Here is a 14057-nt window from a genome sequence, read left to right as displayed (position 1 = left end):
TCGATCCTATACTGAAACGCAACCAGCCATTAGTATCGTCATCGATCAAAATTTTCGCCCGCGTAACCTCGTTTCTCGATAAAACAACCCAACAGCACGACGGACTCCATTAATTAACGCGTGTAGACCTATCGAATTAGAATTGAATTCCAGTGAAACAGTTTCTTAATTCATCTGAACGAAAGATCAGCCAGAAATGAAACAGCCTCTACAGCTGACGTGCGTATCGAGTCTGAACGAGGAAGAACGTGGACGAGGAATATAAACGGTTGGAAAAAGCGAGAGACGGGAATGAACCGCGCGGATTAGAGGGGGTAAGAAGGGAGGCAGTCGTTTAACGGGAAGTTCCTGACAAAGGGCGCTGTTTGTTGCTAATCTTTCGTAATGTACACCGTCTACCGGTTCCGTTAGAGCCAAGCATTTTCTCCGTCGCGGCCGTGAACGTGCATCCGCGATTTTATCGAGCAGGATGAACGGAAGAGCGCCGGGTAATCCGGTAAGCAACGCAGTTTTTCCACGAGCTGGCCGCTGGGAACGCCACGCGACCGTTAATCGAGTGCCGTTTAGCGGATGCTGGTCCAATCCTCCTCGAATTAAACAATCTCAGTCTCCAAGACTCGATGCGTTACGCTGATGGACCAACGTCTGCCAAGATTGAGAAATCTGAGGGCAATAAAAGGGAGAACAGTGCGCGAGTTACGGGAAGCATTATCCATTCCATTAAACCGGAAATCGATTCCCCGTGAAACCCTCAACTTCCACGGTTTACCCGGCGCGGTGTTACTCGTGGAAATGGAGGAGTGATAAAAACGGAACGAGCGACGCTTACGCGCCGTTAGAACCGCGACTCCGCGTACGACCTGTCTCCTTCGCAAGCGTCTGCGACCGGAATTTTTGATCCCCCGCCCGGTTCCGGATGGAAGACTGGGGGGGTGGGCTTTATGCTAATGCAACGACGCGAACGTAACGTCCGCGACGCGAGTGTAAATGCACGGCTGTCGCGCGAAACGGACGAGGATGGCGCGTTGGCGAACGCCTTGGAGAACGCGAGAGAGGGAGGACGCTTGGCGTGGTCGTCTTGGAGCCGCGCGCTGGCTAAATGAAACGAATCAGTAACAGAGACGTCCAACGACGGGCCGGATGGGGAAGCAAACCGCGTTGGAAACTATTATGGAGCCGACCAGCGGAGGCGGAAAAAGTGAAACGATTACGAGGAGAATGAGGCGTCGCGGGCGAAATGAGCCAAACGGTGGAAAAAAGGACGAGGGCGCGCGGTGGAAATAGTCGGAGGGAGCGGAACGGAGCGAGCGTCGACGCGAGAGGACGGATAGACGCCGGCTACGGAAGCGGAAGAGGGAAAGACGCGATGCGGGCCGTGGGACAAGAAACACGAGGAGATAAAACGAAGTGACGGAACCGTGTGAAAACGCGGTCGAACACGAGGTACACCAGCGTGGCAAGAACACGTGCGAAAGCTCGAGGACTCCTGCGTCGATCGTTCGTATCGATTCGTCGATGGCTGCTGTCGCGGTGGTAGGATTTGGAGGACGAAACCTTCGACGCGTTTCGGTACTTTTATAAAAATTCAAAAGAAGACGCGTATTTTAGAGAGATCGAATAAATGATATACCATTTCGTGTGATTAGCGACGAATATCGCGTTACGAGAGGAACTGTTCCCAAACGTGGCTGTCCAACCTTGGAATAATCCATTTCTCTAGAACAAGGGACAAAGTGCGGTGTTCTGGACGGACAATCAACTCGAAGTAATTGAAATTCAGTTAACATCGAATTCTCGCGTTTGATAAAATTCAAACGACTCGAAGTCTGCTGCTCGCACGTGCAGAAACCAGAGGATCGTAGAGAAAGAGAGAGAGAGGGAGAGAGGACGAGACAGAGGTTCTTGGGCGAGCGAGAGAGACAGAGAGTGGGGAGGGGGTAGTGGTGGGGATGTGCGCGACGTGTGGCAGGGAACGCGTGGCAACACGCTCGCCGCAGCATCCGCGTGAAGTCAGTCGGCTGTCGGATCTCGTGCCGTGCAGGTCGTTCGAGAGGCTCTTGTCGTTCACGGTCGATCGCTGAGACGCACGCCACGTACCGCGTGGTTTATCAGTCGGTGTTCGCAGTGTGCATTGTTCAGTGTTAACTCCAGTGGCTCGCCTCGTGGTCGTCTTCGTCGTCGCCTACAACGTTCTCGTCGCAGTTCAACGGGCAAAGGACGAAAAGGACGAACAGCGGCTGGAATACCACGCGTGGGCAGTATAACGGCGATAGGCCGAGGGGATCGTCGGATAAGCAGACTACCGGTGAGTCAGCATCTCAATTTCAATGCGTTGCGACCAGTGTTCTCGTATCGAGACGCGTAACTATTTCCACAGCGCGACTATTCGCGATCGAATTGGAGACTCTCGGTTCGTTACACTTTTCTCGTGCGCCACGACGACTCGAAACGTGTTAAATGGACGGAACACGCTGTCCCGTGGTGCTTCGCACGAATTCCACGGGCGGAAATGTGAACCGTGCGACGGGTTAACTAGTCTCTCGACTCGGTTGACGGACGAACGAGTCACGAACGGGGACACAGCGAGTCACGATTAGACCGAGAGTGCGAAGCTGTCCTGTCGAACGTCGAATCTGTGTCAGACTCGCGATTACACTCGTACGTATTTTTGCGTCGCGTAACCCACGCGTGCACACCGTTCGCTGCGTTTCTCGTTGACGCGCGTGGATCTGGTTCCAAAGGAATTCCACGGTTCGTCGAATCGGACGCTGGCTGTGACTTAATAAACGCGACAGTGACAGCCGCCGTTGGTATTGCGTTCTGTCATTGCCGGTGACACCGCGCGAGACACGTAGACGCGCGTATATCAGCGTTCGTCAGCCGCGTGTTCCAGCGGACGGTGATATAACGCGGATCGCTCGACGGGGACCGCGAAACACGCCGTTGCACTCTCCAGGTTCGCTGCGTAAAAACGCGGTACCAACGTGACGCGTCTTAAAATATGGAGCTGGAACCGAGTGCACGCGGTACACGGCGGAGGGTCGGATGATGTATTTTCGGTGGCCCCAGGCCCGCGTCCCTTCGTGTAAACACGTTTTTACTCGGAATTTTTCCGTACGCCTACCATTGTTGCGGTGTATCGCGTACGGATTTGAAGCTGACGGGGTGCGCGTTTCATTTCCCTCGCGCGAACGCTACTTTCTGTTGACATTCCGCTTCCGGAAGTTGGATTAAAACGTTTTAATCGTTGACACTCGGTGTACTCGATTTTTCAATTACCCGCGATCATACGCGTACTTTGAGTCGCATTCCACGTTCTACTCTCTCGTTAGATTTAATGGACAGCTATTCCCGTTCTTCGATTTTTCTACTCGAAACGTCGAGGCCGGCGTTGAAATGAATTCACCGCGATTCTCGTGCGTCGAGCGTTAAATTTAATCGACTCATCAACGGGACAGCTACTCAGCCATTTCAATTATTTCAGCCCCTTTCAATTCGACGGAGCCCCCCGTCGGGGCTTTCGTATTCTTCGATTTGTCACTTCGTTTACCAATCAATTCCGGCGCCCTCGAGTCGCGCCCCACTTTTCAATTCCTCGCTCGTTCGACTCGTCCTGGGGACTTCTCAATTCCCTAATTTTTCGAGTCCACGAACTCGCAGTTCAGGGAACTTGCGAGATAGTTGAGGCGCGAAATTCATATCCACCCGGCTCGGTCGGTAATTAGATTCTTATATCACTGGAAGTTTTTGAGTGGGCGTCATCCTATTAAAGGCCCTCGTCTCCATCGCCCCACTCGCACACTGTCCTCGACTCCCACGAACGATTCAAGATTACTACCTTTTTCTCTTTTTCTGCGCGTTCTTTACTCATCGACTTTGACTCAACGCGTACGGATTCCTTTACATTCGACTTGCCTCGTTTCCGGTCGAACGACGTAACGCACGATGCTGTTCGTTTCACTTCAAAGCAATTTCTAAGCAGTTTTTTATCCTCTGAATATTCGCATCGCGATTGTTCGATTGTTCTATCGAGAAGCTTACTCGCCCGTCGATACACGCTCGTGTACGCCATTTTTTTTTTCTGCGCGAACAATAACGTGCGAGCGTTCGTTTCGTTTCAAAGGAGTTTCCAACTTCTCTCTATCGCTTCCATCTTTTTCTCTTTCAACTATTTGCATTGCTATTGTTCTTCGAGCAAGTTTACGTTCAACTTCTTCGTTTTCCGTTTAAGAACGATAACGTATCTGCGTTTGCTTCGAAAGCAAAACAGCCTCGAATATCCTTTACCGTTTCACTTGTCATCGTGTTTCGTCACGTCTAGCCGCAGGATTTGCATCGCGATTGTTCTTATCTTGTACTCTACTGACAATCAAATCTACGTTTGTTATGTTAAAGCACATAATTCATCGATCATTGTCTAGACGATAACGTATCAGCGTCTGTTTTCTCTCGTTCGTTCGCCCCAACTTTTTGCCCCCGTCTCTCGCGATATTTCCATTACGATCGTGCCTCCCCCCAAGAACCTGGAAACTCGAGAGAAAAGGCTGAATTTCCACGAATGCTCACCTCGCGATTCCACCCCCCGTTTACGAGACTTCTTTTACGCCGTTTCTTTGATCGTCGCTGGCAGAAAGGATCCCCAGTTTTCGCGGGTTATATATTATTACGATCACGCTTGTTCTCTTAGCTTCTCGAATAATGAACGGAACACGTGTAACACGGAGATCATACGAGTTTACGCGAGTTTCCACGCGCGCACACATGGCTGCGTCGAAGTTTTCCAGTTGCAAATCCACGCGACTGTAGAAAATAATCTCCAACTTCCGATGGAACACGATTCAGCCGGCTCTGAACCGGATACTCGAGGCATGGAATATTGGATTTCTCGATCGCGGAATTGGCTCGCGATGCCCTCGATTCCGACGCTCCTTTATCAAGCCTCGCGATTTTTCGCTGGTCCAATCCGCGCGCCATTTTCCTCGCTTCCTCGTGCTCGACTGGCTCCTCGTGCCCCTGAAGGACTCCAAAGTCAGCAGCCTCGTACTTTCTCAGTCCCGCGACTCTCGACGGTCCCTCTGAAAATCTTCGACTTGTCTCGATGATTTTTTTCTACCTCCTTACCTAAACTCGCGGACAGAATCCCGCAAACAGATCCTCGGTTCTCTCTCTTGTTGTTCTCGCAACGTTTCTTAGTCTCGTGCCTTTCGAAATTTCAGTTCGATTCGTTAGAAACTGCGAACATTGCACAATTCTCTGTTTCAGCGTAACAATACACTCGACGATAGAAGTTACTCGCGATAACATTTCCGAATCGTTCCGCGAACGTTAGAGGATCGAATCGAACGGTCGCTTCTCTGAACGATGCGTCAGAATGTTGCAAAGATAAAGATAAATGGCGGGCACGGGGCAAAGGCGGTAGCCGTGTTGATCATCGGACGGTTCGTTTTCAGGGCATCTCGCGGTGCACTCGATTACGTCAGCGACGCGTTCATGTGTCAGAGGGAACGTCGCGGCAATCGGCGCCACCTCGACCCGTTCGTTCTATTTAACGCTGGCTTTTATGGGGGCGAGCCGGGCGCCATTGGGCGCCATTGGGCGCCATTGTTGTCACGGCTGTTTAAGAGCCGTAAATCCGGTTAGATACCCCCTCGAAATCGTTGCGCACGTGGAGTCAACCCTTCGCGTATTCCCTCTCTCGCCTCGATACCGTTCTTACGGGTTTCTCTTATGATTCTATTTAATATCGCGACGCCTCGATTGCTTAAATTAAATTCTAATCTTAACTAAGCACAGCTTAAAAAGAGAAAAACCTTCAAAGAAGATTTCGATCTTATTTTGTAGATTAGATGAGTGTAATTATGCGAATCTCAGTGTTCGATACGTATTTCTGACTATTGTGGAAGGTACGTTTGGTCGTTTTTAAAACAGAGTTGGAGAGATTCACGAGTAAATCGACAGAATTTTTCCCTGCTATCGTCGTTGGAACTCGAGTTACACGCGTTCGTGTACCTTCCGTTGTTTCTTTCCCGGTTCCGCGGGAGGAATTTCCCTGAGGATTCGTGGAGCAAAGCGCGGGCGTGTAATTCTAAGATGGGATCGGTCTATCTATCATTCCTGCGTTTATCTTTGTCGTTATAACTCCGTCTTCCGAGGCTATTGCTCCGCAGAGAGTACGTCCGATGCGAGTGTGCTTGCCTAACTTAGATTATTCTGCTTTATGCATCGTGCGAGGCTGTTCTTTGCCGGGCCGTGGCAACGTTTTCGGATAACGGCTGCTATTTGTCTGAATTCATTGAGACGAATACGAGTCGAGTCGAGTAATACGAGGACACGTTCGAGATAAGAATCCTCTTCTTACGTAGGAGCAGCTACTTCGTGGTTATTATCAGACTATAATATATGAAATAGTCATCGAATTTGTACTCTAGTATTCTTTTTTACCGCCCTCTCGACGCTGAACACCGATTAAACGACAACCCCAACGTTCGAGTAAACCTATGACAGACACGAAGGCCAATTTGTCAACCCTCTTCACAAATATTAACCACCCTCTACATCACACTCGTGGCAGAGACCTCGATAACTACCGCAACACGCCACAAGTTCCATCGTACTTAAACCAATACCCAAAACGACGCTAAATCGTCCACCATAAAACAATTAGCTAATATCCAGTTTATTCACAGCACAGGATACCGATTGAATTACAATTCGGTCGCAGCGGACCAACCAGTCCGCAGCATCCGCTAATAAATCTTATAAAATTGCCAAACGCGACGATGGATACCTGGAGACCCGCTGCACGCTCTTCGCCGCAAATATTAACCAACCCCCGCCGCATTACACTCGTCAAGCAGACCTCAATAACCCTCCCTACCCCTGTAGACCACATGTTGCACCATACTTTAACCAACAGCCAACGCAGCAGCTAAATCATCCCCCGTAAAACAATTACCAGACGCACCCTCCTCGTGCTAAACACCAATTATCACAATTTCATCCCTCGCAGGTTCGTCGTAAAAGCGGCCACGCTATACTTTTGCTCGACGCCGCCCCATAGAAGTTGTTGCTCTCGCACGGCGGACGAAACTTCGCTCGACAGCCTCGATGAAAAGACGCGGAGGGCAACTCTCGCCTAGCCACCCTCGCGGAGGGAGAGATAGTCGTAGGAAATTTTGCTGGGACGGGTGCAACGAGACTACCCACCGCGTTTCTCATAATCGTAAACACGGCCACGCCAGGAAGCAAACTTCCATCGTAGCATCAATCCTGATAACGAGTTTAAGCTCGCCTTAATCCGGATTGTTATTTCTTTCCACGGCTATTAGGGAGACGCGCGGATGCCACGGGGCGAGGAGGGTTCAGCTGGGTTTCTTGGGACGCGGGGACGCGACAATGAGCTTCTTCGCGCGGGAGTTGGGTATGATAATCGTAGCTCTGATTCGCTGCGTTTATTGTTAATCTTTTACGCTGTTGGAAGCAGTAAAGTAAACGAGATTCGAAATATAAAGATCCGTGTTCGCAGAGTGGTATAATTTTGCTAATTTTCTTCTGCCACCGTCGAATCACCCCGTTACTCGAGTCTCGCCATTATCATCCACCTTCCGGCGAAAGTAGCAACGGAAAATTGCTCCCATCGTTTCGATGTACTCGAAACTTCAATGCACTGCACAGTTCCTGCATCGCGGTGTTCTATAGAGATAGTCCTGTAGCGGAATTCCGGATTATCAGGGAACAGGTTAACCTTGAACGATATTGGCGTTGGAATTACGCGAGCTCTCGTCGCCAAAGAGAGAAAGAGAGAGAGTGTGTGTGTGTGTGGAGATCGCGGCATTTAGCACACGTGGAAAACGGATTCCTGAGCATGTTGCGTTTCTGCTCGCCACCGTCCGCGTAATCCGAACTGGCGACTCTTGGGCCGCTACCACTACCCCTTCTCCTAACGACGAAGCGTTCTCCAGTTTTAACCCTCGCCAGCTGCGTTGCACCAATTTCTGTGCAATTAATAAATCGTAGCGTAAATTAAATTCTTCATGAACCTTGTTTTTTTTTTTCAACGATCGAAACGTTTACGATAACGCGAAGATATACAATTAAAGTTTGTTACAGTCGTCGAGTTTCGACGTTTGTCGCAGTGTTTCACCCTATGCTATGTTTCCACGCGATCGAGGCTCTAAAAACACGGTTTTAAAAAAATAGTTTACGTTTCAGGGAACGTTTCACGTATGTTCGTAAATTTCTGTAGTCGCGTTTATATTCTTTCCAATTCGTTTGGCAACGTCTACGTTGATAGCGCTGCGAAATTAATTCGTACCAATGAGCAATGTCGTCCATTGTTATCGCGCGGCGTAAAAATGTTGTCCGGAGTTCGTTTGTAAAAAAAGAAAAAAAAGAAATCCATCGCCGCGGTTTATTCGCGCGGCGTAATCGGGACGGCAGGGTTTCTGGCAGCGCGCGGCGTTTATTAATTCAATGAAACGTAGCGACGAGGACGATGATGGAAAGTGCCGCTGTCCTCGCGAACGGGACGCGAAATTGTAACGATTGTTGCGAACATTCGTGCCGCATGATTTATCAGCCAGATATAGTTGCTCGAATTGATTCAACGCGGCGCTTATTTCGATTATTTTCAAAAATCTATCGCGCGCTCGCCACGGCAATTAGTTCGCTTCTGATAAATCAGTTATTCGCGCGCTTACGGGAATCGAAAAACTACCCCCTTTTACTGCGAACGAGAATGAATTTCACGCCTCGTTTTCGAGCTTCTCAAACGTTTCGAATATTTAAGGGGAAAAAGTGATTGTAAGTTATGAAACGTACAATTTTCCCAAAAAATACGGTTATTTCATAAAGGGCAATTTGCAGTTTCCGCACAGTGCGCACTCGTGCGTTTAAATTAACCGCGCAGAAGTACAATTAACGCAACCTATATCAGTCTTTATAAGAGGCGGAGGAAAAACGAAATGAAAATCATGGCCATTACCACGGGTTACAAGGTAATGAAACCTAAAGCAGTCAATTTGCGAGGGCATCGGCAATTAAACGGTCCTCGAATTATCGAGTCCTGGGCTGTATCCTAACGCGTAACAGCGCACCGTCGAATTAATTAACAACGTCGTGAAAATTCATTTGCGTCGAATTGCCTGGTCGTAACGAGCCAGCCCCCATTCCGCTCTAATATAATGCTCGATCGAACATCGCGCGTGCCCTTTCCAACCTCGTCACCCACCCCCTTTTCCAACCCCTTCGTTTTCACTTTCGCTGGTCGTCGCCAAGGGGCTGCCTCGCGCGTTGGTTCACGATTGAAACGAACTTCAAGATCGAGTTCGATCGACGAGCACACGAGCCAAGCAGTTCTCTCGTCTGGTGCACGGCGCCGCCATCGCGGATGGGACGATTGTTTTCTGGAGCGCACCCTTCTCGCTCGAGAGATCGCCTCGAAATTACCGCGGATCGAGGCACTGCTCGTTCGACACGGTTCGGCCCGTTTTCTTTTATGTTAAACCAGACGATACGAGCCGCTGAACTCCGCCACTTTCCTCCCTTGTTCACCCCAAGACCGCGCTCTCACCACCCCGCCACTTTCTCTACGCGCTGCGCCCTTCGCTACTTCGCGCACCCCTTCGCTCTACCTCAGCTGTGCCACTTTCAGTTTTTACAACGTCGCGACCTCCCGTTTGGCCTCCATTTTTTCGATTTCATTAAAGCGATATTTGTCTGGTTTTTTTTTTTAGCGGTTATACGCAAAGTCTAGTACAATTCTTTTGACCATTATTTTTCCCTCCAGCGGTACCAGAGTCACCCCCTTTCGGTACCCAACGCGCACCCCGTTTCTCTTCTCGAGCCAACCTTGCACACCTTCATTTCCTGCTGCCCGTTTCACTCTGCTCATCCCACCACTGTTCCATTCTACAACCACCACCGTCTCCTATTTCACCCTTCGCCACTCTCGTACACCTTTTTCTTCCACGTCTTCCACCACAATCGTCCCTTTTCTCCTCGTCGCCTTGTTCTACCGTCGCAACCACCCCGGCTCGCTCGGTTTCTTTTCTTTCCTTGGTCCCTCGTGGACCGCCCAACTCTCACCCCCGTTCTCAACCCCTGCACGCGGAGGCAGCGACGAGAACTCGAGTGCCTGCCAAGTCCTCGCTCGTCCAACAGGCAATCGTCGAGGCCACGTTCTCGCGCCCGTGTCGCCCTTGATTCTACCCTCCCACCCGTTACACCTCGCCGGGGGTGTCCGTGAATTTCCTGGCTGCGAAATAAAGCCACCCTCGTTAAAACGAGCCTCCTCGCCCGGAATTCAAATAGACTGCCCCTCGCACGACTCATCCAGGCTACCGTTTCCTGGATTTTGTTTTGCTCTTTTTAGCCACTCTTCATTGTTGCTTATCTTCAATTCGTTCTTATTGTTGTCTTTGCTTTTTTTTTTACAATCTAATCATAAATTTTGCTGTCTCTTGTTAATTGTTCGAGGTTGAAAGCCATTTTAATCGCGTCTTGCTCGATTAAGAGAGACGTTTCAGATTAATACTGGAATGGTGCTTCCTTTTGTAGGACACGGTTGAGCATAATTATCCATCCGTGTCGAAGTATTTTTTTATCCCCTTTAAACACCCCGAGATAGTTCTTTCCGTCGTTAAAAGCGATCGTCCCTGGCACCGCTTTGTCCGTTCACGCGCCATTGTCGACGTCGACCGTGCAATTAGGCGTATTTCGAGAGGCGGTCGTCGGAGGAGGATCAAGATTACTTAATTTCCGAAAATTGCTCCTGTGCCGCGGACGGCGAAACACAATGCAACGAATGGAAACGAAAACCTTTTAGTTTCTCGACGACGGACGCTCTTTAACCGAAAGTACCCTTTCAACGGCCCCATCCATCGCTCCTCTCAATCGGCCGCGTTTTTACGCGTTGATTTCCTTCGCTGGCATAAATACGTACCCAGCTCTGAGTACGCCACGGTGAATTCTTTAAAACGGCACTTACAATTAATTAATATCGCGCTGAATCTTCGCGATTACGTTTTCCACGTAGAGAATTTTAACAAACCCCCAGCGAACATTCGACGAGTACCATTTCGTTAAACGATGTGAAAATTCATTGGGAATATTTAATCTGCATACTCTGGATGCAGAAAAAATTGCGCGAACGTAGGAATATTCGAGTTTCGAGGGAGAAAATTGGGCTGCCTTCACGATTAAGTAATTCGTTGGAACGTGCGATTAATCCCCCTTAAAATTCGTGTCGTTTTTGCTACGATCCCCGTGGTACAAGCCCGTTATTCGCGAATAATGTCGGACGGACGTCGTTTACCCTGGTCGTGGCCGAACGGCACGACAGTATTTTCCACGGCGTCGTCCAGGACGAGTTCGCAAAAACGATGTCCAGCCAGATGTCGTAACCGGATCTCTGACTCTGGCCCACGGAAACGGTTAAATTTCAGCTCTCTAACCCTTGTATCTCGCCAGCTCGATGTATAACTGTATAGACGATAAAATGAGAAAAGCTCCCAGGTATACTTGACAGAATTTAACGCCACCCGATCGCCTATCCGTGTAACGCGAGATATCGCGATTTTTACTGCCGCTGTAGCTCCCTCGTAAAACCGGAACCCTTCCATCGCCGTATCGAAGCGGATATTAACGCGGCAGTTTTATTGGGCACGCGAGATTGGTCGGTTAAATAATTCAATGGGCGAACCGTTCGTTTTTTCGTACGTTTCGCCGGACTCGAAGCCTGTGTTCCCTCGAATTTTCGAAACGCCAGCACGAAACCTGATCTCACCTAGCGTTTGGTGAAAACTGAAAACATTGGTTTTTCTGTTCAATGCCAGAGAGATTGGAGATTCGCGGTGGTTACCGGTGCTCTCGCGAGAATGATAAGTTCTTTATGCGACTTGAAACTGGAGCAGCATGGCTGGCGACGAAATTATACCATTTGTCCGCCATTCTTCCTAAGCGATCACCCCTTCGAGGCACTCAGCGCGCGCTCGAGCTCGTTCTCACCCCTGTCCGCGCGCTCGAGCGCGCATTACGCGACCTTCAAACTTTTATTCCCGCTGTTTCAATTATACGCGTATCGCTCAACGACTACTTCCGCGTGCACTTTTCCGCCACACTCGACCGTGCCACGGATCCGTGTCGAAGGGGAAAGTTCCTCGGGACTAGAATAATCATTACCAAGCGCAAACATCGAAGTGGGTTAACCCGGGATAAATAATAAAGCGGCGCAAAACGAGTTCGATCGATACCTTCCCGGTTCGTTCGTTCAGTACGTACCCTCTCGCAACGATGTCGGAATCAATTTTCATAATTCATGCAATTAAGACTCGATTCCATCGCTGTTTACGAGATATCCTTCCCAGGGTGCATCGTTATTCTTTAAAAATATGCAGTTCGAAGTGTAATCGCTGAACTTTAGCGAGATTTTTTTCTCAAACAGTGGATAGACGGAATCGAGCAAAGAAACGCTAGATTAAATGGTATTTAACAAACGCGCCGAATGGAGAGGCGTTCCACGAGGAGTCCCGTTAATTAATAGATGGCCGATAAGCTTTCAGCGGGCCAGTAATTAGTTTCGACCGTGCAGCCTTGGATATTACGGTTCAAAATGTCCGGAAACGTTCGTTAAAAGTAATGCCCGGCCCGACAAACGCTACCCCCCCCATTTAATTACCAATATTTTCAGGTTTAATGAGACATCAGCCGCTCCCGCCACGGTCTCGACTACACGCGTCTCGTCGTGTAAATATTTGACCGGGTGACCCGTCGAAAATTCGTTTTCCTTATTAATATTCATGGAACCCCCGCGTCCGCCAAAGTATTCGACGCGATGATTATCGACAGGACGTGATTTGGCACAAAATGGCAGCCAAATCGAACCAACTCAGACTGACGAGTCACAATGGAGAACTAGAAGAATCGCGTCGCGGTTAAAATTCACCGTTCGACTATCATCTCGCTCGCATCGGTTACGGTTTCGTTCCACCCCTCACGAAGAAGAAGTCAATCACCAGTTTCCGCGTGGGCGGCCATTTACCTTACCAAGAGCAGCCAGCCAACCCTCTCTCGCTCGATTCGATTTCGGTTTTTCATCTTGTCCAGGTTTCGCCTTCTGGCCCGCATTTAAAGCAGGAAATTAAGCTACCTGTCCACCCTCCACCTCTCGCCAACCTTACCCCTCGTCTCACCCTCTCTTAACAGCCTTCTGCTCGCGAAGTTTCACCACGGTCCAGACGAATAGACTGTTGCCCGAAAACGTAATTCAACGGGGCTTTGTGCCGTAAAATGCCCCACGTCGGCGTCCCTTCGCCTCTGTTAATACGACGGCGGGTCCATTGTCTCGCGAAACACGCTATCGGGCTAGTAACGCGCCCTCGCACCCTCTTCCCGCACGGATTTTGACTTCTACCCGCGCGCGTACACCCGGTTGGTACACCTTCCGCGTCGCTCGCCGCTTCTGATGAACGGCCACGGTGGTACCAACCGTGTTTGCAAACCCTTCTACACGTGGTCGGTTACGTAGGTACAATTAGAAGCTGGTCTCGAGCCCCTGGATTCGGATAAGCAGCGGTGTTTTATCGTTTTGGCGGATTGGCTGCAGTTGTTCGGAGTGTTTTATGGTTTCTCAGAGAGGTTTAGAGTGGTAATATTTTTGCAGATGATGTAACGAGCAATCTTCTTTCGTTGTTTTTACATAATTTGGATAAAAGTCTCAGAAACGGGTCTCGAGCCTCTGAACTCGGATAAGCCAGGTGTTTTATCGTTTTGGCGGATTGGCTGCAGTTGTTCGGAGTGTTTTATGGTTTCTCAGAGAGGTTTAGAGTGGTAATATTTTTGCAGATGATGTAACGAACAATATTCTTTCGTTGTTTTACATAATTTGGATAAAAAGTCTCGAATCTGATTGCAAGATTTGGTTCTACAGCCAGTTGAGACTTCAGCGTTTGGAAACGAAGTTGAGGGTTGGAAAAACGACGCGCAAACCGCGAGAGTCGCTACAATTCTAACTCTTGATAGGGGTAGCTGTGTGTAGAGTAAAGAATTTCATTTCGACG

At 49.4% G+C, this 14057-nt stretch overlaps 1 protein-coding gene across 1 annotated transcript in view; it reads left to right on the top strand.

Annotated features, from left to right (window-relative positions):
• Positions 1-469: 469 nt before the first annotated feature.
• The window catches only part of LOC143425714 (uncharacterized), an 84849-nt gene continuing 71261 nt past the window's right edge, over positions 470-14057 (top strand). The window contains exons 1-2 of the mRNA XM_076898716.1: positions 470-496; positions 2152-2305. Of these exons, the coding sequence (XP_076754831.1) occupies positions 470-496; positions 2152-2305 (181 nt within the window). The remainder of the gene's footprint in view (positions 497-2151; positions 2306-14057) is intronic.

Source organism: Xylocopa sonorina, chromosome 7 (genome assembly GCF_050948175.1).
Source record: "Xylocopa sonorina isolate GNS202 chromosome 7, iyXylSono1_principal, whole genome shotgun sequence".
NCBI classification, from domain to species: domain Eukaryota; kingdom Metazoa; phylum Arthropoda; class Insecta; order Hymenoptera; family Apidae; genus Xylocopa; species Xylocopa sonorina.
The sequence above is the reverse complement of the archived record's forward strand: the minus strand, read 5'-3'. Positions and strand labels throughout refer to the sequence as shown.